We start from the raw sequence: 24,912 nt of genomic DNA, 5'->3' as shown, positions 1-24,912 counted from the left end.
AGTAGAATCTAAATTCTAGTAGTAGCAATCTATTTTGCCTGTTACTTTACCAATCCAGAATTTCTTTTGAGAGACTAATAAAATAAGAAACTCAAATACTTATTCCAAAGGCAGACATCATGGGAATGTATGTAAATTCCTTCCTTATATTTGCCCATATGAACTTGGGCAAGATTTAATTTGAAACCTCCAAAGGTTTATTCCCAGAATAAAATCTGAATATTTAAACCAATCGTTTATACCATAAAATTAATCACTTAAGAAGTATTCAATACATATTGGCTATCATCAGTCAATAATAACATTTCTTGTAATATTATCACCAGAATAGACCAACTCATTGTCATTGCTCCATAAAGATAAGAGTTTACTTCTCATGTGCCTGTTTTTTTTGCTTTAAATGTTCTCATCTTATAATTTGTCCTTTACTTTTAAATAGACACTTCGAGGAGATATTGCACCTCTTAAAGAGAATGTAAGCCACGTCAATGACCTTGCTCGTCAGCTCACCACATTGGGCATTCAGCTGTCACCATATAACTTAAACATTCTAGAAGACCTGAACACCAGATGGAAACTTCTTCAGGTATGTCAATATTAGGCATTAATATTCCTTGTTTTAATAAAAATAATATACTGCTAAGCTTTTATATAATTAACAATGAAGGGAACTTCATACACTGTTCAGATATTTTGACTATAGCCTATTTTAATGGCAAGACACAGTCATACTATGTGAAACCTCTTAAAGAAATAGAAGCCTATCACAAGCCTACCCTTGAAAATTTTCATAGATTTTCATGATAAATAATGAAGTGTACATATAAATTTTTGTTGAGTGTAAGTATACTCAAAGTCACACCCACTAACTTTGGAACACTGAACAAATATTTAGATTCTCTATGCCTAATTCTTTCATTCGAAGAAAGTAAGCATATTATATATTTCTAAAACATCCATTTATTATTAGGATGTTTGTCAAGATATATAGAAAAAGCTTGGAACAATACAACTTACATAGTAACTGCTGCGTGAATGCAGGTTCATAGTTGTTATGGGTAGCAGGTTTTGGAGTCAGACATACTGAATGACTTTAACATTGCTCATCCTTTCTGATAACTTTACATTTTTAACATGCTTCCTATAATGCTTGCTAATTTATATATAAATATATATTTATATAGTTATTAATAAAGTATATTGTTCCTCAAAAGCACTCATGAATTGAATAATGGAGGAGGAGTTTATAATCCCTATATAAAAGGTACTGTTATACCTCAAAAACCATAAAAGTGGCTTCACTATTGAATCAGTTCCAATTCTAGGATACAGAGAGAATGCTTTTGAGAACAGAGGAGAAAATAGGGTTTAATATATGTTGCTTTCAATGATTTAAAAAGGAAAAAATACAGTAACCCAGATTTATTTTCTTATTGGCAGTCCATTTAGGTAGGTGATTGAAGGTTCTGTTAAAGAATTGTTGGATTCTTAATAACACATTCCAAATTCAAGTTCTCTTGAGAAGTTTTATACTTTAAGTCTTGTTATGATGAATAGTCTTTAAATATCTGTATGATAGATTGTTACAAGTGGAATTGACTAAAGCCACACAATATAGTTAAGGGAATACATGCCTTTCTGTGTCGGTTCCTTCCATTTTGGTTAAATACAGCAAAAATTCTCATCAGTTTAATCCTAGTGCCTTTACCATTTCGAGCAGAAATAAGGAAAGTAAATGCACAATGAAAAGCAGCGTCCACATTTATTCAAGGACATGTGAAGTATTGTTAAGATTTATTTTGTAGGAGGACTGAAAGATAATGAAACAGGCAGAATCTTTACCTTGCACTCAGCTGACCTGGGTCTAATCTTTGGCATCCCATATGTTTCCACAAGCACTACCAGGAGTAACTCTTGAACACAGAACCAGGAGTACACCCTTAACCCAGGTGGGTGTGACCCAAAAAAAAAAGACAAAATAAAACTTCATTGAAATAAAATAAAACTTATTTTATATGTCCCAATAAAAACCTAACCCCCCCCATTCTTTGCATGTCGGAGTCCTAGATTTGATCCCTGGAACCACGGGGAGAAACCATGAAGCACAGAGCTGAGAGTATCTCCCAAGTACTACCAGCTATGCCCCACCCAGAAATTTTTTCACATAGTACACCTGATTTCTGAATGTCTTATAAGAGGTCTGACAGTAGCTTGTCAATATATATGAGGTCAAAGGATTCAAAATTGTTTTAAAATCAATGCTATGTGAACCATTCTATTTGTATTATTTTATTTAGCTAGAAATGGGAGGGAATACAAATAACTTGATTTTTATTTGTTCTTTGTGGGGACTCCCAACGGGTTTTCAGGTGGTCCAGGGGAGTTCATTGTGAGGGCCTGAGGAAATTACTTCATGGACTCTTCAGTCCAGTTACCTGAGTCACACCAGTAGTGTTCAGGGCCTGCAAATCTACGCCTGGTGCCAAGGATCAAATTAGTATGGATCAGATGGAAGGCATTTGCCTTAACCACTATACAGGGGGCTCTCTGGCTTCCTTTAGTCTTTTAAAATGAATATGTATGAGGAGTGATAGTATGAGTTTAAAAGAACATTGGTGGAGGGAGGTTGACACTGGTAGTGGGATTGGTCCTGAAACATTGCATGTGTAAAACCCATTCGTGAATAACTTTTTAACTCTGGATGGTAACAAAAGAAAAACAAAAACATCGGACTTGTTATTAAAAGGCCTAATCTCTAACTGGAGTTCAACTGTGATTTGAGGAATCATAGGAAGCCCTTTCACCTTTCTCAACTTAACTTTCTTCTTTTGTAAAACAAGACCATCCATTTTGTCTAATTTCAATGCAGTTCAATGCTATGACTCTGTAAATATTTGGCATGTGTGAATTTAGGACAAAATTTAGTTTAGAATTAATAGTTATTTAGAATTGTTTCCTTTTTATTCCTGTAACTTAAAGCTAATCAGTTCAAATCCCACATGTACGTCACCTTGTTGTATTAAATACTTTGATCAGTTTGTGGTATCTGCTTGACATGTGGCAAACTTTACATTTTGCTGCCTAGTAACATGACCTTAAGGATATGATTTAAAAGTGTTTTAGCAGAAAGCTGATCCATATAAGGTTAGTCTACACATAATTTAGGTTGATATCTTTCTTTCCTTTAGCTCAAGTTCAAACCATATTTCTATATTATAAATGCAAATTATTGTTCAGAAAGTGAACAAAATAAGAAATGAGATTCCTGTTGAGCAATATTATCCCATTTCTGCCAGGACAGCTCACATATTCTGTCAAGGGTATTTTACATATGAAGCTTCTGTGTAGAGAACATTGAATCCATTATCATGGTTATATTATTTATATAAATATAAGAAATGTATTTAAATGGTATGTTCCTAAAATCCTAATTTTTAAAGACAGTCTTAATTCATCTTTGCTACAAAAAAATGAAAATTAAAAAGAGTAGTGGAGAGCCAAAGTGATAGCACAGTGGGTAGAGTGTTTGCCTTGCAGGCGGCCAACCTAGGGTCCACTCAGGGTTCGATCCCCAGCATCCCATATGATCCCCAGAGCTTGCCAGGAGTTATTTCTGAGTGCAGAGCCAGGTGTAACCCTTGATATGGCCCCAAAACAAACAAAAAAGTAGTGGGAAGGCATATAAAAATCTTAAAGTTTTAAGTTCCAGAGAGTTAATACAGGGGTAGAGCATTTGCCTTGCTCATTGCTGATCATACTTTGAAACCTGTCACCACATATGGTCCCCCAAGTACTACTAGGACCAGTTTCTGAGCACTGCCCAAAGGTACAGAAAAAACTCAGTAAAAGAAATAAAAAGTCTTAAATTATGGAAAAATCAAATATAAAAAGAAACTATGCCTACATTTTATTTGGATGTTCTAAGTTTGTTTCATGATCTATTGGTTTTGTTTTCTTAAGAAAGTCATGCTGGTTTCTCAGCAACATATATGAACCATCAAAATGAATTAAAAAGACAATGTAAATATCAACATAACACAGCAGAGTAAGAGCCACACACCATTTATCTCCACTCAAAAATAGAGTTCCAGATTTATCTTGAATCTATATATATAAATATAGATATGCTATGTTACTTGTTTGAACCTCAATGTGAGAAAAAAAAAAACCTATGTATTTGCCCTTCAGAGTAAAATTATTAATTTGGATGTTTCTACTAGATTATTTGAGGTGTTTTGTTGTTTAAGAATGCATATTTTCATGGAACAAGTAATTTCCATGTACTAACATTATCTCATTCCATATTCATTATGATAAGTTATAAATTACTGTTGTGATTGCATAGTATTTCTAATTCCCTTAAAAATATGAAATCAGGGGCCGGAGCAACATCACAATGGTAAAGCGTTTGCCTTGCACGCGGCCAGCACAGGACAGATCCTGGTTCGAATCCCAACATCCCATATGGTCCCCTGAGCCTGCCAGGAGCGACTTCTGAGCATAGAGCTAGGAGTAACCCATCAGCCCCACCAGGTGGGACCTGAAAACCAAATATGTATATATGAGAACAGCTAGAGACCTTGCATTTCATTAGCCCCAGTTTGAATCCTCAACACCACATATGATTTCCCAAGCACAACAGAACCTGTGCTTTTCTGTGAGTGGCAAAACAAGCAAATCCCCCAAAACTTACTAAATATGAAAAAAATAATAAATTACAAAAAGGAACCTGAGAGTAGAAGACATTAAGTGACATAATCTGTCACTAGATTAGACTGTGTCCATCAGTATCTAAATATCCATTTAGTTTCCTCTTCTCAAAGTCCTGTTGTTTGGATATATATCATTTGGAAGTCATATTTCAAAGCTATTGTGGGACTAAAGAGATAGTGCAGCAGGTTGAGCAATTATCTTGCATGCAATTGACCTAGATTTTATCCCCAGTGCCTCCTATGTCCCTGTATCCTGACCAGGAATGATTCCTGAGTGCAGAGGCAGGGATAAGTCCTGAATATTGCAGGGTGTGGACCCCCCAATAAAATTTATTATCTTGGGTAACACATATAAAATACTTTAATTTTTTCCTTACTTCTGCCACTTTTAAAAATGATTCTGAAGAATATTAAGTTTGAAATCTTCCATTCACAAACCAATGGTTTAATGAGCCCAGTGCAGTCTATCTCTTAATATCACACTTTTACTTTCAAGTATAAGACTATAAAGCAGTATACTCCTCACTATCTTCAGAACTCAGCTATTGTATTAAAATAAAAACAAAATGACTTAAACAAATTAGTACTTAAAGCAAAAGCAAAGCTAGTATTTTATTCAGTAGAAATGAGTGTTAGGAACCAAATGGAAGGCTGGAGGGATAGCACAGTGATAAGGCATTTGCCTTGCATGCAGCCAACCTGAAACAGACTCGGGTTTGATTCCCGGCATCCCATATGGTCCCTCGAGCCTGCCAGGAGTGATTTCTGAGAGCAGAGCCAGGAGTAACCCCTGAGTGCCGCTGGGTGTGACTCAAAAGCCAAAAGAAAAGGAAGGAAGGAAGGAAGGAAGGAAGGAAGGAAGGAAGGAAGGAAGGAAGGAAGGAAGGAAGGAAGGAAGGAAGGAAGGAAGGAAGGAAGGAAGGAAGGAAGGAAGGAAGGAAGGAAGGAAGGAGAGGAAGGAAGGAAGAAGGAAGGAGAGGAAAGAAGGAAGGAAGGAAGGAAGGAAGGAAGGAAGGAAGGAAGGAAGGAAGGAAGGAAGGAAGGAAGGAAGGAAGGGAGGAAGGAAGGAAGGGAGGAAGGAAGGAAGGAAGGAAGGAAGGAGAGGAAGGAAGGAAGGAGGAAGGAGAGGAAGGAAGGAAGGAAGGAAGGAAGGAAGGAAGGAAGGAAGGAAGGAAGGAAGGAAGGAAGGAAGGAAGGAAGGAAAGAACCAAATGGAAATGTTAAACTGACAATAAACCTTTCTAATTTTTTCATAGTAAACTCTTCTCTCTTAAAAAATTGTATTGAATTATTACAGTTTATTTGTATGTCTATAATAGTGTTAATATTTATGATTTTGAGGTAGACAGTTATAGTTCCTAACCAAAGGACCCAAGATTCTCCATACTGTCCTTATGTAACTTATGCCATTTTAATTTGTTGGTTCCAAAAGACAGTATAGGTGCTTGTCTTGCATGGTTCAGTCCTCGGCACTACATATGGCCCCCCGAGCACCTCTAAGTAGGAACGCTGACTAAGTATAGAGCCAGGAGTGAGCCCTGTGCAATTCAGGTTGAGATTCAAACCCTCACCCCATGCCCCAAACAAGTCTTTCTTATTTTTTTTTTTTGGTTTTGGGCCACACCCGGTGACACTCAGGGGTTACTCCTGGCTATGTGCTCAGAAGTCGCTCCTGGCTTGGGGGACCATATGGGATGCCGGGGGAATTGAACCGTGGTCCGTCCAAGGCTAGCGCAGGCAAGGCAGGCACCTTACCTCTAGCGCCGCCGCCCAGCCCCATGTCTTTCTTATTTTAAGCAATAAATGCAAGTTTTGTGGGGTAATCATATTCTTTATTTTCGAGGAATAAGCTTTATAGGGAATGTTTTATTATACGAGTGTACTACCAAAAATGTTTTAATCATATACCTGCATCCTGAATAGACCCACAAATATAGCAACAGATTTTCCAAAGACACTTTAACACAAATAGTACATGCTTTATTGACAGCAGGGCATATGCAGTGTAATTACTTGGAAAATACTGAATATGAAGACATTTCCAGGTGTGACATTCTTTAAATATGTTTATGGACAGTGTCATGAATTATGGATGTTTTTAAAGGTCTCCTGAGAGTCTTCCAAAGTCATTCAAACAATTATATACTTCATATTCACATTTCTGTGGCAATGTTCTGTCAAAAAGATCCAGATATTCATCTGCTACACATCCATTCTTTCTTTTTTGCATTCAGTTAGTACAGGTTAGCTATCTCTCTATGTATGTATGCATGCATGTATATATATATATACACACATATATATATACTGTATATCCAGAAAACATTGTAATTGTCCCATCTGATCCTAAGTCATAATCATCAATTCCATTGACACCATATGCCTTGAGCAAAGTTCAAGAAATGAATTTGCTTTGCCTTCCTCACAATGGTGCATACTCTCTTCCTTTCTCAAAGTTAGAAAAAAAACTCATATAAATATAAGCTACTTTCACATTAGCACTATAAGAGTCAGGCCCCTTACCACTTTTAAGTTTCCTGTTCTTCAATAATTTCTGAATAGGTTTTTGGTCTATGCAGTCAAATGAGGAAGAATTCTGAAAGGAGATGGGATCATAACTTACTAGACAACAGAAACATTATTGCATGGCTTCATGTTTAAAATAAATCAAACAGAAAGATAGCAGACCATTTGCCTTGCATGCAGCTGATCCAGATGTTGGTTTGAATCCTGGCATCTCATATGGTCCCCTGAGCCTGCCACGGGCAATTTCTGAGTGCAGAGCCAGGAGTAACTCCTGAACACCACCAGGTGTAACCCTCCAAAAAACCAAACAAGCAATTTTTATAACTTAAAATTTCAGCAGAGCAGTTTGTGTTCTAACTTTGGTGACATAGGTCTTATAAGAACCAACAATATAAATGTCCTCGGTGAAAACAAAATTTAGTCCTTTAAGTGTGTTCAAGAATTTTGAACAGTGTCCTCACATTTAAAGAAAAAAGGTTATTGTATTGATTCCTTTGGGTTGTAGAATTCCACCTAGGCAGTGAACCCAGGTAAGCTGTACCATCAGTTCTTACATAAAATAATACTGCCTTCTCACTTTCAGGTTAAGAAGAGAACATTCAATCTTGTTCATTTCTGGCATGCCAGTGGTTGGTTCTACGAATGTTTTATATTATATTCCTCTTTGTATTATTTCTTTAACAACACTAAAAATAATTCTATGGCCAGACAAGACAACTACTGAAAATAATGACTCTGAGGTCACTCTCTCAGGAAATATTTTCCTGTACCAGCAGTTCTTAAATATTAATGAAAATAAATCAACTGAAAAGCCTATTAAAACACAAGTGACTAGGTCACACTTCCAGAGTTTCTGATTCCCGAAGTCTAGAACAGGACCTAAGATTTTTCATTGCCTATAAGTTCCCAAATGAGGCTGATTCTCAGGATCTTTGGAACTGCCCTTTGAGAACCATCACCTTGTTCTGGATACATCTATCTTTAAAAGAATAAACATATTGATATGATTTTAGTAAGATTCCTTAAGGAACTTAGAGTTCAGCTGCTGGGAGCAAGGGAAAGCTAGAGGTTCTGATAGAGGAGTGCTACAGTGCTATGGAGACCCAGGCCCTTATATTTGAAGCAGGTTAATGGAAGTTTGAAAGAGGGTGAAAAAATTACTAGATTTCTAGTTGCACAATTTGATGTCATCTGGGAGTGTATTGACTCTTTCAAGTCACATGTCAAGAATGATACTGTCCAGTCTTGCAGCTAAATGCATGTAGTGAATTCAGACTGAAAAGAGTTGTGATTCATATCAGATTTCAAAGTCTTTCAAAGTAAAACTCTAGACAGTGTTTCCCTTTACTTGCTTCAGAGTTTGCTAGAAAAATTTTAATGATATACGTGACTCTGATGATATGTCCATTAGAAAGTACTGATCTGGACCACAGATCTCAAAAGCTAGCATAAATAAGATCCAACAGCAAAGCTTAATACACTTCCTCTGAGATGTAGTCAGTGATTCTGCATTTCTACCAAGCTTCCAAGACCTTAATTCCCAAACTTCAAATCATCGCATTTTTCAGGAAATGGCTAGAGTGATAGTATTGCAGGAAGTGATCTTGCCTTTCACCCAGCCCATCTGGGTTCAATTCCCTCCATTCCATATGATTTCAAGAATCCCCAAGAGACTGATTTCTTTGTGCAGAGATAGAAATTTTGAGCATTACAAAATATAGCCCAAATACCAAAAAATGCAGGAGGGTTCTACAAATATTATTTTTGTAGCTTAAATATAAAATTGTGTTGTATATATACCACCCATTTTCAGATAAGTAAATATACATTGTAGCTTTATACCTCATAGATTTTTTTTCTCAGCACATCACTCTTTATGAATTAACAAATCCTAAGAAGTAGTTTTAGCTTGAAGAGATCCTCTATGCTTAAGAATGTTAGTATAGTATTGTTAGGCTTGAAAAGACTGGAAACCACTATCTAAAACTATTTTAGTAATGCAGAAAGACAATTTCAGCACATTCTAAGCTATGGGTAGCTCTTATAAAAAGACTTGAACTCTAACATCTAGTTTGATATGCCCAAGGGCAGAAGTTTTTGAAAAGCTGAAGGTAAAAGAAATGAAAAGAACACAGAGGAAGGAACAATGTGTTTGTTTTAGAAAAGGTTAAATCACAGAGGATTTGTTGATATTAAGAACAGAATGACCCATGAAAAAGGACAATTAAGTTCTAGGAAAACATCTTTTAAGTAAGAAAGAACAATCATGTATGCTTAACCTCACTTCTGCGAACAAGAAAAGAAATAGGAAGCGAATACAACTCTTTAAAGATTTAAAGAAAGAAAGTATGCCCAAGTTAGTTAGAGCCCTGAAATACACTGAGGTCAAAGTTCACTGTCAAGCATGCACAGGGTTTCCTAAGCTAATGTGGTTTTCAATGACAACTAATTGAACTTTATTTATGAGAAATGATACTGAAATGGTCCAGATACCCTGAAAATTAACATGGTCCAGATGCTCCAGAGTTCATTCTCCTCCTGAGGAAAAGTCTAGCTTCCAATGGCTTTTATAGTTTGTAAAATATTAAATTTTTAAAGAGACCTAAAATATTACTTTGAAAGATTTGTAATCCACTTTGGTCAAAATAAAAATTAGCAAAAAAAAAAAAGACATCAGGATGTGTGGGACTAGAGGGAGTAAATAATTCGTAGAGGGCAAGTGATCTAAACAATTCCTTAAGGAACAAAATGAAAAGAAGCCAGTAGAAGTCAAGAAATATTTGTGAGTGGCAGCTAATTAAGGCCATATTTTGTCAATAATTTATAAACTGCTATAAACTATTCTCTTTTTTTTTTGGTTTTTGGGTCACACCCGGCAGTGCTCAGGGGTTATTCCTGGCTCTGTGCTCAGAAATTGCTCCTGGCAGGCACAGGGGACCATATGGGACGCCGGGATTCAAACCAATGACCTTCTGCATGAAAGGCAAACGCCTTACCTCCATGCTATCTCTCCGGTCCCCTATAAACTATTCTTTAGGTTACCTGATTATTTGATGTGGCTACTACTTAGTTTATCATGTCTCATTCAGAAACTTTTTTTGTGGGGGGGAGTCACACCCGGCGGCGCTCAGGGGTTACTCCTGGCTCTGTGTTCAGAAATCACACCTGGCAGGCTCAGGGGACCATACGGAATGCCGGGATTTGAACCGCCGTCAGTCCTGTGTTGGTTGCTTTGCAAGGCAAACGCCTTACCACTGTGCTATCACTCGGCCCCAGGAACTCTTTTTGCTAATTCAGAAGTTAGTGACTTTGGTAATCTTTTGTCATTCTTTTTAAAAAAAATGTTCCTGTTGAACGTATTTAGGTAACAACTGTACGTATGATTGTGTGCATCTGTGTTTCTTTTTGCTTTTTGATATCCCTAATGCTTTTTCTTTTAGAAGGACACGTGCAATGATGGGTACTTAAAATTAAGGCTGTAGTGCTCATGTTTTCTTTTCCTTCTCCCTTATTCTGCAACTGTCCTTTGCCCTTGCCTCAAATTGCTCTGTTTCACTCTTTATGCTGTGAAGTGTCCCTCTCTTCAGCCTGACCCCGCCCCACCCTTTCCCAGGCATTTGTTTGCGCTGCTTGTTTGCTTCTTTGCTTTTCCCACTGTCCCACTGCTTGTGAAATGCTCTGCCAGCAGCTGCTCACATTTCCCATGCTACGTCATGCTCAACATTCAAAGAGCTGCTGTTCTCACATTTCCACCAAAAAGCTGCCTCTCTCCTCCTTCCCTGCACATTCCTCTTGCAATAACCCCCTTTCAGACCATATGAAAAGCCGAATGTGAAAGGCGACTCTGTAAGTAGTTCTGGAAACTAGCTTCTGAAGTTCAGAAATGCTGATTCTAAAGGTCAGTCCCACAAAATGAATTTTAAATCACTATCATTTCTTGTAATACTTCTTAATTTTTGTCAAGTCCTTAAAACAATCATTATGATATAAACTCTCCCCTCAATTAACATAATCATTCATTTCAAAGATATAAGGATGGAGACTATATCAAATTAGAAAGCAGTTATTCTATTAGAAATGCAGCTTTTACACAAGGTTCTATTTCATTTGGCCTCAGTACTTGCACACTGTAACTCCGAGACAGGCTGATTTTCATACTATGCATTACTGAAACTAAAAAATTATCTTTTATTTAGCACTTATTGCATGTCTTTTCCTATTCTAAGCAATTTTTTGGAGTCCCAATGTGTTTCGGTTTCACAATAACCCTTTGAGGCAGAGTCAACATTTGCTTCATTTTATAGCCGAAAAGCCAAAAGAACAGGTAGCTTACCTAAGTTCCCATGTTTGGTGTGTGACAAAGCCAGGGTTTGAAATAAGCAGTATAAAATGGGGATCTATTAGAACTATTCTAAATCTCTATCAAGTTTGACTATCATGCCAACTTTTCCTCTTTGTTTATCATTCAGCTTTGCTGGGGGGAGATGGCACACTCATTAGTGCTCAGGGGCTATTCCTGGCTTTGTGTTCAGGAGTGTCCCCTGTTGGTGCTCGGGCGACCATATACAGTGCCAGGGATTTGTTTTTTCTTTTAATATAGTTGCTTTATTTAAGCACTATGGTTACAAGATTGTTCATAGTTGGGTTTCAGTCACAGAATGTACACTATCCTTACAAAATTGTTCATAGTTGGGTTTCAGTCATAGAATGTACACTATCCTTCACCAATACACTTTTCCCACTACCAGTGTCCTCTGTGTTCCTCCCATCCCCTACACTCGCCTATCTCTGGGGCAGGCATTTTCCTTCTCTCTCTCTTTCTCTCTTTCCTTTTTGACACTGTGATTTGCACTATTTTAATGAGCCGTGCTATGACTGTCACGTTATCCCCTTCAGTATCCTGTTCTTGTCCAGAGTGATCAGTTCTAATTATTGTTGTCATAGTGGACCCTTCTCCACTCTAACTATACTCATTGTTCTTTGTAGCAAGGTCTTTACCATGGACTGGACCTCCAGTCCATGGATGTTTCTGGATATTATTATCATACTGTCTTTTATTTTTCTTATATCCCACAAATGAGATTGTTCTATGTCTATCCCTCTCTCTAATTTCAATCAGCATAATGATCTCCATATCCATCCATGTATAAGCAAATATTTCTATAGTCACTCAATAATCAATACATTTTAGATACTGACTTTGCTTGCCTCTGTGACAGATAAGAGTAGTAGAAGGGCAATAGTTTTAGAGAATAGGTCCAGTTTTTGCTTTTATGGAGGTTAAGTGTCTTGGAAAGGAAGACATTCAAAAAAAGAAATACCTCATCTATCTACATGTTATAATAAGTGTCATGAAAGAAACTGCAGGGCTGGTTATGAGGCTTTAACTTGTATGTGTTGTGGTGAGAAAGGAAGGCAGGGAGAACTTCCCAGGACAGTTAATTTCTTGCCCCAGCCAAACTCCAAGTGACTTTTCATCCTTAGCTTTTATTTTCAATGGCCTGAAGCTATCAAACTAAACACAGTAATAAAATTCTACTATGTAAATTTAATAACTAGGAATCATTTGAAGTAATAAACTGCAGAATTGATGTATAATTCTCATTGAAAAGAGATTTCCTATCATTCTATATCACACTGCAGCACTGTCTTTTCACCCCACTCATGAAAATTTCAATTGCAGGGACCAGAACGGTGGTGCAAGGGGTAAGACATCTGCCTTGCCTTGCTAGCCTAGGATAGACGACGGTTTGATACCCTGGTGTCCCATATGGTCCCTCAAGCCAGGAACAATCTCTCTCTCTCTCTCTGTCTGTCTGTCTCTCTCTGTCTCTCTTTCTGTCTCTCTCTCCCTTCCTGACCCTTCATAGCATTGTTTCCATAGTATTCAATAAAAATTTCTTGAGTGACTGAATACAGAACATTGAGTCAAAAAGCTGTTGGAGACTGTAAAAGAAGCAGAAAGATATACCACAGAAGATTTGCAAACCAAATTATCATTTCTGAAGAACCAATGATCATACTTAGATCCATGAATTCAGTTAACCCACACAAATATTAAAATTTCTGAAAATAATTGATCTATAGTTCAAAATACATTCTTCTGTAGTGCACATATCTTATTCATCTCCTTGTCTTTATCAACAATTAACAGCTATGTGTTCTGACTGCGAAGAATATACTTTTCTTGGTGGGGATAGAGTTTGAACCACACCTGACAGTGCTTAGACCTTACACCTGGTTCTGCACTCAGGTCCTGCACTTGCAGGATTTGGGAATCATGGAATACTGAGAGCTGAATCGTTATTGAACATACAAGCCTTACCTGCTGTACTAACTAGGCCCCACTTACAATATTCTTAATGTTACCTTGGGAAGAAAACAAAACACAATAGTTTTTCTCCCCTCTTTTTAATGAAAACTTTCTAAAGATAAACTCCACATATACATCACTGTATAATTCGATTCTTGTACTACATACTCATCTAAGAACTCGTTATGACATTTCAAAACGGTGAACATCGTCTTACCCTCCAAACTTTTTAAACCCCTAGATAATTGCTTTTTTCTATCCCTCCATCACCTCTAAGCAATTACAAATTTTATTTACATCACTGCCTATGAACTTGCATTTTTTCAGTTTCACGTAAATTGGAGATGCACGCTATATATTTGTGTTATCCTACTTTCTTTCAGTAAACATAAGTATCTTGAAATTCATCCATGCTGTTACATGTCTCAATAGTTTATCCCTGTTTGTTGCTGAGTGGAATGGAAATAATCCAATTTGTTTATTCATTCACCATTTAATAGACCTTTGGGTTGTTTCCAGTTGGGGGCGATGACAAATAAAGCAGCTATGTACATTCATGTATAAGTCTTTGAATGGACTTTTGTTTGCATTTCTCTTGAATACATGCTTAGGAGGATAGCAAGATTTCACAATAAGTATGAGATTAATTTATTAAGAAACTGCTAAACTCTTTTCCAAAGAAGTTGCGCCATTTTACATTCCTACCAACAAAATGAAGTATTCCACCTCCCTCATATTCTCCCTAAAATTTGATAGGGTCAATATCTTAAATTCTAACTCAAGTGGGTATATAGTGCTACATTATATATTTAATTTACTTTATCCTAAAAACAAAAGACCTAACCATTCCAGCTTTGTATTATTGAAATGGTATGGATCTTTATTTTTTTACTTTTATCCTGTGTCATTATATTTAATGTGCATTTCTTATAGGCAGCCTATAATTGGATTTTTACTTTTAAAAATCCACTCTGATGTTTTCCTAATTGGGTATATTTAGACCATTTACATTTAATGTGAATATTGATATGGTTAGATGTAATGCTATCATCAAGCTATTTGTTTTTGTTTTGTCCCATCTGTTCTTTGTTTATTTGTTCCTCTTTTTCGGTCTTCTTAATTAATTAAAATTAATGAATCCTTTTTATCTCCTCTGTTGTTATATTAGCTAAAACTGTTTTGTTATTTTAGTGGTCGCTTTAGGCATGCATGTTTACAGTGTACCTTCACATACTCTTAGAATACTTCATGTGTGTATTAAAAATCTTTGCTTCATTTTCCAACTTTATGCTAGTGCTTGATCTTTGTGTTTAGTGAAGATTAGGGAGACTATACCAATGCCTAGGTTTAATAATTCCTAACACAAAGGATGAGACTTTCTGTGTTTTCTTCCCAAAGCATGTGAATATTAAGGCTTCAAATTTTGGGAAATAGGCACTGCTCCCATGCTTGATGAACATGGTACCCTTGAGACCTTCCTAGCGATTTTTCCAGGTCTTCAATAGTCCTTTTCTCACACAATTGCTAATCACTATTGATAGAGTACTTAAGTGAGAACATCTCTAGATCTTCATGTTCTTTATTGTGCATCTCTCCTGTCAGGATTTCTTTCCATTACGTATGTTTCATTTTTTATTTTATTTTGATCAAATAACTGTGAATTACAAAGCTACCAAACTATTGATCATTGAGTTTCATGTATATAATATTTCAACATCACTCCTTTCACTAGTGCCCCCTTCTCTCCACCAATGTCCCTGGTTACATTCCTGCTCCCCAGTCTAATGCTGACTGGATTTCTGCTGCTTTACACTGCCTGAATTCTTTCTTCCATTTCCACTCTGAGAGTCAACAGAATCCGACTGCATTTTTTTCTTCTTTGTTTTGTGGACTGGAAACTTTCAGGTTCTCACTAGAGTACATGTGTCATGTTTCCCATCTCTCAAGGACAGTTTTGATCTTTCCTTGCACAAAATCTATCACCTTATACTCCATCATTAGCTATATTTTGTCTTTGCTTTGGATCACTTACGACAATAAATTTGTTCCTTATTGCTTCATCATGTTCCAAAGTGTAAGTCCCAGAAAAGCTTTTGAAGTACTGTTGTTATTGTTTTTGCTCCTGATTCAGAGATTGGAGGGAAGCAGGTAATTAGCTGCTAATGTGAAAGTCTCCTGCACATAGACGCTATTAGTCCTTTACACATCATTGTAAAGTATTGCACATCATTCCTGTCTTTCCCCAGTAGCAGTGGTTGCCTTGTATGTATTCCATCAACTTTGTGCCTAGTTGTATGTAGAGCATTGCATCTGTAGTAAAATTAAATAAATCTCTCGTCTATATCTAAAAAAATCTGGTCAGAGCTATATATCAAGATGCTCCAAGCATAAATTAGCCAACAGCACAGCTGTTAGATCCACTTTTAAAACAACTGAATATATCAATGTACTTCATTACATTAAAAATACCCACTTTGAATTATAATATTCTGAATGGTATGCTTCAGTGATAATCTTGAACAGCTTCGATTATTTTTAATACTGTATCACTTAATGATCAATGTGCTACCAGGCATGAATTTTATTTTAGGAGAATGAGCCCGTTTCTGTTGTCATCACTGATTAATTCAGAGGATTGTAGGTTATGAAATTCTTGAAGTCCAACCCTTTTCTTTGCAAAGACTTTGCATAAGAAGCCACGGTTTACAAAACTAGTTAACAATGGGACCACAAGCACAAAGTTGTTCTTTATTCTTCTCCCACACATTTTAGTTTTATTGTTAATAAGGCACATTCCTCAGTCCAAATATTCTATATTTTAAAATAGTCTTTAAAGAGAATGAATTACTTATACAAATCCCACTACTCCTGTGAAATCCTTTGGAAACAATGAGATAAAGTCAAGGAAAATCTTTAGTTGTACCAAATGCTACAAAATGTAACTTCTTATTAGAACTGCAGTTCATTTTGATAAAAAGCTTTGTAAAATTTGTCATTTTTTCTGAGCTTGATTATGCAGTGTCTTTTCTAAAAATTTGTTCTCCTTATGCAAATGTAATCCTTTCTGCCCTGCTAGATTAGGAAAATGTGGCTTTGCTAGAACAATTGATATATTATAGTATTATGTATCTGGTGACCTCCTACTCAACATGTAGGGAAAAAACAGATTCAAATTTATTTCTAAAAAATTGAGCAGAGAACTGTTATAACTGTCCCAAAAAAGGTATGTCAAAGATTAGATACTGTGGCTCTTTCAATGAAAGCTGTTAGAATTTTCCTTGAGTTCAACAGATGCTGCAGACATGCATCTCATTTAAAATGGAACAGACTTCCAGGTTAATGTAATAATTTCTAGCAGCAGCTGCCTATTCTTGGCAGGAGAACGATGAGAAGTATAGTGATGAACTTCAGGTCCCCTCCCTACGCTGTTTTTGGCATTGCTTTCCCTGAATTATAGTTTATATTTCTTTATTACCTGTTTGACTTAATCTTTATAAATAGTTACGTCTGTTTCCATCAAGCAATATTTACAGAACTTCTTTTTCATGTACTTTCTTATAATCTGGAACACTCAAAAGTGAATAGATTACTGTACATGGCATTGCGGAGATATTTTTTAAAGTGAATTGCTCCAAACAATTTAGGACCCTTAATTCTCAGGCATAGCTTTCCCTTGAGACACTTAAGTTTTAGAGGCAATAAAGGTTTCCAGAGGACTACAGCTACATTTGGAATTTATGTTAGCCCCTCAATAAAGCTTATCATTCATCAGATTTCTGAACAGATTCTTATGCCATATGTAGAATTTTCCTGTCTATGAGAGAAAGCTGCCTTGCCTCTCTGAGAAAACTACTGCTGTCTTTCTGTTGAGTGTACACTGTTAAGCCCTCTTCTTCTCTATGGGCAGTGTTCCCTTTGCTACTAGGCAAATTAGATGCCACATCTGGACATTTACAGCACCTTTCCAGCTTTTTCTGCTCCTATCAGAGGCATAATGGTTCTCTGCCAAAAAAAAAGTCATATTCTAGTTCTGCCAAAGCAGAATCATTGTTTTTTTTTAGGCTCCAAAGTGGTCTCAAACACTATGGTATGGTCAGGACACTATTAATTACCTTTCCAGTATCTGCTCCCTTTAAATACACTAAAAACACAAACCATCACCCTTGCTGTCAGAGACCTGGCATTTTTCAGGATTTCCTTTCTCATCCAGGCTATAGTGCATACCAAGGAAGGCCTCAATTGGAGGTAATGAATAATAGTTTCCATGAGTTAATCCAAGGTGATCTGGCAGTCCCAACATATTTGCATAATTTGGTCATATCTTTTTCTGCTTCAGAAAGATATATTAGAAAGTTATCACCGGGGCCGGGTGGTAGCACTAGAGGTAAGGTGCCTGCTTTGCCTGTGCTAGCCTAGGACGGACCGCGGTTCGATCCCCTGGCGTCCCATATGGTCCCCCAAGCCAGGAGCGACTTCTGAGCACATAACCAGGAGTAACCCCAGAGTGTCACCGGGTGTGGCCCAAAAATCAAAAAAAAAAAGAAAAAAAGAAAAAGAAAAAAGAAAGTTATCACGCTAGAGAAATGAAACAAGTTGTTTTTCTAGATTTTGTGCCTGCTTTTGTCTTTGGCCCAGATAGCTATGTGTTTAATACTGTCTTGTTCAAATTACAACTTCTTTGGGGTTAGGGTACCCAAGTGATGCTTAGGGTTTACTTCTGGTTATGACTTCAGGGACCACTTCTTGTGGTCTTGGACAAGCATACGGAGTGCCAAGAATCAAATCGGATTTAGTCATGTGCAAGGCAAGCTGTACAATTCCTTAGGTCACTTCAAATCATGACTTTTTAAAGAAACCTTGAAAATTGACCACCATATTTAAACAGCAACCCTTGTTCCCTTCTTATTCCCAGACATCTCTGTCCATTCTCCCTTAGCCTGTTGGGGTCCTTCTACAGATGAGCCCCCAACCATCCTCCAGCATACCTGGGGTCATCCCTTTTGATATCAAATCTGGCCCTGTCCTTGTATAATCAATAAAAGGCAGAAGAAATGACACTGCAAGATCTAAAATCTAGATAAGGGGTTTTGGTGCTTCAATCTCCTTACATGCAATACTCTTTTTAGGAGGAAGATTCTTCCAAACCCAAACCTAAACCTGTAAAACTGGTAGGATTGGCCACTATGTTGTGAGGAACCCTAAGCTAAGATGTTTTGAAAGTACATCAGGAAAGTTGTTCAGTGTGTGATTCAAGCCAGTCTAAGACATCAGTCCCAGTTCTGTCATCAAATCTCTCCAGCCCTTTAATTGAAAACACATCAAAGGCCCAACCAAAATATATCCATTCAATAGGGCAAGAGATAGGTTGTTTGCCTTGCAAACAACTGAACTGAGTTCAATGTCTGGCATCAAATAAAATCCCCTGAACACTGCCAGGTGTCACTCCTGAGCACAGAGCCAGGAATAGCCCCTGAACATCACTGAGTGTGACCCAAATATGCCCCAAACAACTTTTTTAAATGCTCACCTGAACACAGTCAATTAAAAAACAAAAGAACAGGAATATATATATATATATATCCAATATATATATATATCCATATATATATCCATATATATATCCATATATATATATATGTATTTAGGGTGGTATATTATGCAGTCCTGGGAAAATGGCCTGGTTTTCCTGGGCTTTCTGTTTTCCATAACACTTAAAATATTAAAAGTTAATATATGGGGCCGGTGAGGTGGCACTAGAGGTAAAGTGTCTGCCTTGCGAGTGCTAGCCAAGGAAGGACCGCAGTTCAATCCCCCGGCGTACCATATGGTCCCCCCCAAGACAGGGATAATTTCTGAGTGCTTACCCAGGAGTAACCCCTGAGCATCAAACGGATGTGCTCCCCCCCAAAGAAAAAACAAAAAAAAGTTTATATTCTTACATATGTTTTCTTTCTCTTTGCCTCTCGCTGTGAGAAAATATGCTTTATGAATCCAAACATTTTCTATTTTGATAGCTAGCATATCCAAAGCACCTCAAAATATTTGTGGGAACATTTTTGGGAAATATTCATGGACTGAATGAATGAAACAGACATTTAGTCAACCTTTTGCAAGAGTGTGGCAAATTCACCTAGAAATGGCAGAGTGGAAAACTGGAAAAAACATGAAGCCTAATGACATAGGACACCTGAATTACCCAGTCCTAGAACAGCTATGCCTTGGCATTCATTGGCTGTTCAATCCATTTTGTGTTGGGTTTTCTATTAAATGCAACAGAAAGTGTCCCATCTGGCATGAGAAACTTTCAGCACATTCTCATTTACAGCCTTAGGACTCAGGGCTGTAGCAGAGAATGAATCCAAATGACAGATCAGATATTATGGTCGCAGAACCACACTGCTCCTTGCTGGCTGAGGCTTTCCCTAGTTTACTATAGACTTTGCTCACAAGAAATACCCTTGGTGTCCCTACATTAGAGATCTGGAAAGTCACAAGATTTTAAAGGTGACACAAGCAAGAGAAGAGCTTTAGTTTTTTTTTTATTTCTAGCCCTGTGAAATATGATGCCTGTCCTACTGCTATGACTTACTTAAGTGAATTCCTAAGATTTCAACTGGAGACCAAATATCAAGCTGGAATACCCATGCACACACTTACCCTTAGTAGAAACTGAAAATAATTCACTCATTGTCTATTTGAAATAAATGACATAAAATCTGCAAAACCAGAAACTACATTGTCACATATTTGTTGATTCTTTTGCCCAGAAACCACATTTGCAGGCAATTCAATTCAATACTTTAAATGACTGTCATGCTAGATCCTCTACTTGGCAGCAGGGATACAGCTTCATATGAACACAACCCATTCAAGGATTACTGATACCTGAACTACAAACAATATTGTAAGGTCAACACTAGAGAGTCAAGGGGATGGATGGGGAGAGAAGCAGTGTTAATATGCAGAAGAGTTAGTAATTCTGGCCAGGAATGACATTTCAACCTACATTTGAATAGCAATAAATAGAATTTCAAATTTTTGTGAGAAAAAAAAGAATTTGGCTTCTAAAGAAAAAGAAACAGGACAAGGAAAGGGTAAATCTTTCATAACCTAAGGCTGCATTAGAAGTCAGGAATGAATGAGTTAAGGAGTATTTGGTGGATTCAGGGACAGGAGAATGCAATACAAGGATTATCTAAGCCAATGAAATATATGCACCTAGGGGAGAAGAGAAAATAGGAAATATTTTCTTGAAATTTTCTTTAGATATTTGTCACTTACAAGGTAACTCAATTATGCTATGATGATTGTTACCTCTTAGCAGATTTAGCCCCAGTTAAAAAAGGCATAATTATTTTAATATAAAAAATTCATTCAATCTAAAAGAACATGAATGATTTCAGATCATTTAATGTTCAATATTTTACATTTCTAAAATATTTATTTTCAGAATAACAGATTTTCCCCCTGGGTTTTGAAAATAAATACTTAGTTTTTAACAGACAGAATAATTGCTCCTGATTTCATTCCAGTCTCATGGGCATAAGCAGGTTCACGTTTGGCAGGTAGGAATCTTGCCTCTGAGAATATAGCCTAAGAGTTAAGGAATGCATGATTGCTCCAATAATTACTTGAGAGGAAATTCTGGAAATCTGGTAGAGTTGATAGGGCCACCAGATAGCAGGGGTCAAGAATGTACAAGAGATTAGGAATTCAGACCAGAGTTTCAGTGGGGAATTAGGATAAACAGGTTCTGAATAGCAAAGTTCTGCAATTTAAGTCGACAATGATGTTAAGAAACCAACATGTTAGAAATGTAAACTTTACTTGAAGTCAAAGGCTCTTCAAACTAGGACTTTCATAATATACTCATCAAGGCAAGAGCTGGCGTCTATTTACCTATGTGGTCAGGAGCTACAGCTAACTGAAATTGGTGTGCAGATGGTATATCAGTTAGAATGTTTTCAGCTGCCAGTAACAGAATGACCAATTTAAAAACCTTTATTTTCTTTCTCCCAAACTTTTCTGGGCATAATAATCGTCAGGTGTACCTGACTAGATTACTTATATCGAAGCCCCTTCATTGGGTTTGAAAATCTGTATTTTTGACATGATGTACTCAGGCAAGTTTTGAAAACACTCTTAAAGTAAGGAACAACTGAAATCGAGTATAATAAGTTGCAAACTTAAGTGTAAATTAGAATCACCTGGAACTTGATGTGTTAATATACAAACTGACAGATGGCCTCTACCAGGATTTTCTGATCCAGTGAGTCTGCAATAAGGTCAAAGATCTTAAGATTCTTCTAAGTTCCCAGGTGCTGTGCTGATGTTACTGTGGTCAGGAATCACACTTGAAGAACTATATTTATAACATAATTAGAAGTCCAAAGGTCAGCAGTTCCCGGGCTAGTGAGTTCAGCAACCATACTATTGTAAGACTTCAGATTCCTGAAGTTCCCTGGAAAAGTGCTGGCTTTCTCCTCAATATCCCAAGATGGCTTCCCACTTGTACCAAGCAACATCATTTCCAACACTGTGCAATGCATAGAAATATTGGAATGTTGAATGCGTGAAATCCTACCAAACCTTGGTGCTTATAATTGAATAATTAAAATAATGGAATAAAGTATTGTAATAATTATAACTCTCTAGTTTGCCTAGGGGAAGGGACTAGGAATAGTTCCCTGATATTATACATCAGATATTAGAATATATAACAGGAGCAAATTCTGATCCTTCATCACTGATAGGATCAATTCACAATATTTTCAAAATTATATACTCTAGTAAAAACCACTAAAATTAAAGCTGCTCTTTGTAGCTGGCTTGGATTAAGTTTTAAAATGGACAAAATTTTTCTTCAGTCAGTTATTTATAGATTACTCCTTAACAAAAGAATCAATAAAATGCCCAAAGCGAAGAAGTCCTAGAGAGTGGGCAATAAAAGAGAGAGATAGACCTTGGGCATTCTCTTTCTTAAAGTCTCTTTAGCCTCTTCTCTAGAGAATTTTAACTTCTTCAGGCCTGAGTTTCCAATGTCTCCCAATGCCCAATACTTTAATAGTTTTATTTTACCAACCAGAACACCTCTTGCTGGTTTCATCAGCATCCTGGTGGTTTCCAGCAGCTCCCACTGTTGGAAGAGAGAAGAGACAGGTGACAGATAACAAAAATAAACATAAATGAAGCTAGACAGACATATTTCCTGGTGATAATGCCACTTAAACGGGTCTAAAGTCTTCATGTTTCTCTGACCCACCTACAAATGGCAGGAGGGCCACTGAGTTTGTCCAAGAAACACAGGACATCTCCAAGGCAAATTGCGCCCTGTCCACCAGTTAAGACTGTCCAGTGTTTCTTGACCCTTTCATGCTGCTCCTGGATTGTTTCCAGGGGAGCAAGTAAGGCACACCCACACCGCTGGTACCAGATTTGCAGATTAAACGATACAACAAAGACACAAGATTGAACACGCAATTTTTCTGAGCTCAAACCGAATTCCACCAACCTCAAGGGGGTGGCATTTTCTTTAGAGTTCCTCTAACTCACAGTCCTGATGACTTGTGATGACACAGGGAGGAGACAATTACATAATGGTTTAATGGCAACAGGAATTCACCAGGTACCCAAAACAGATGAGAGATGTATGGATGCCATACCTGTGTCTCCTCCCAAACCTCGCAGCTCCTGCCGTGACCCTTGGCCCTCTCCAGAGCAACAGGTCAATGGGAGTCCTTATACCTCACAACTCTTGCTGCAATTCCTAGGATTCCCCCAAACCTTACAGCTCCAGCTGTGAATCTTGCAGCTCCTTCTGTGACCCTAGGGAGGAACAGGGTGTCCCTAAACTACCTCCAGCCCAGGAGTGATTCTGTGTCCATTCTTTCCCCTCTGGTCACACCCAGAGTTCCATCTCTCTTAGGTCTCAAAATATCCACGAGACCTTGATAGCTATGTCAGTGGCCTGGTCTATGTCATTTGATCTCGGACGAGCCCCAACAAATTAGGGTCCAGAGTCAAAGGACAAGATACCACACAAGTGAAATAAAGCAAAGCAAGACATTGTTCTGTCTACCAACAGCTCCAAACTGTCCTATCAAGGTCATTTTCCAGAAAGGTGACCACCCCTAGTGGGATAGTAACCAGCTTTTATAGGGTTTATATAGGGAAGCTCATAGTTGAAAAATGGAAACTGAGACTTAAATGGGATGGTCAGATGCCTTGGGTAGGTATGATCAGATGCCCTGGCCTAGACAGTTTGGTTAAATGTCTTAGGTGGTTCCTTGCAGATTATAACTGGATCTTGCATTATGCTACAGAAAACCAGTATTTTTTAATAATATTTTATTTAAACACCTTGATTACAAACATGATTGTGGTTGGGTTTCAGTCATGTAAAGAACACCCCCCATCACCAGTGCAACATTCCCATCACCAATATCCCAAATATCCCTCCTCCCGACCCAACCCCCGCCTGTACTCTAGACAGACTTTCTATTTCCCTCATACATTCTCATTGTTAGAATAGTTCTCAATGTAGTTATTTCTCTAACGAAACTCATCACTCTTTGTGGTGAGCTTCATGAAGTGAGCTGGAAGTTCCAGCCCTCCTCTCTTTTGTCTCTGAAAATTATTGCAAGAATGTCTTCATTTTTCTTAAAACCCACAGATGAGCGAGACCATTCTTTGTCTTTCTCTCTCTCTGACTTATTTCACTCAGCATAATAGATTCCATGTGCATCCATGTATAGGAAAATTTCATGACTTCATCTCTCCTGACAGCTGCACAATATTCCATTGTGTATATGTACCACAGTTTCTTTAACCATTTATCTGTTGAAGGGCATTTTGGTTGTTTCCAGAGTCTTGCTATGGTAAATAGTGCTGCAATGAATATAGGTGTAAGGAAGGGATTCTTGTATTGTATTTTTGTGTTCCTAGGGTATATCCCTAAGGAGTGGTATAGCTGGATTGTATGGGAACTCAATTTCCAGGTTTTGGAGGAATCTCCATATCACTTTTCCATAGACAGCATTTCCACCAGCAGTAGATAAGAGTTCCTTTCTCTCCACATCCCCGCCAACACTGCTTGTTCTCATTCTTTGTGATTTGTGACAATCTCTGTGGTGTGAGGTGGTACCTAATAGTTGTTTTGATTTGCATCTTCCTAAAAATTAGTGATGTGGAGCATTTAGAAAAGCAGGATTTAAATTCAAAAACAAGGAACTATGCTTCCTCTACTTCAGAGCTCAAGGCAACTCAGGGTCCTTCACAATATATATTAATTATTATAATTATAATATATTGTATATTATATGATCATATATATTATTATATAATATGTGGTATGAAATATGT

General features: G+C 37.3%; 1 protein-coding gene across 1 annotated transcript in view; it reads left to right on the top strand.

Moving 5' to 3' along the window:
- Positions 1-24,912, top strand: part of DMD (dystrophin) — a 2,686,579-nt gene that overhangs the window by 2,297,046 nt on the left and 364,621 nt on the right. Inside the window, exon 60 of the mRNA XM_049766737.1 lies at positions 440-586. Coding sequence (XP_049622694.1) covers positions 440-586 — 147 coding nt within the window. The remainder of the gene's footprint in view (positions 1-439; positions 587-24,912) is intronic.

The sequence above is a fragment of the Suncus etruscus genome, chromosome X, assembly GCF_024139225.1.
Source record: "Suncus etruscus isolate mSunEtr1 chromosome X, mSunEtr1.pri.cur, whole genome shotgun sequence".
Lineage (NCBI taxonomy): Eukaryota > Metazoa > Chordata > Mammalia > Eulipotyphla > Soricidae > Suncus > Suncus etruscus.
The sequence above is the reverse complement of the archived record's forward strand: the minus strand, read 5'-3'. Positions and strand labels throughout refer to the sequence as shown.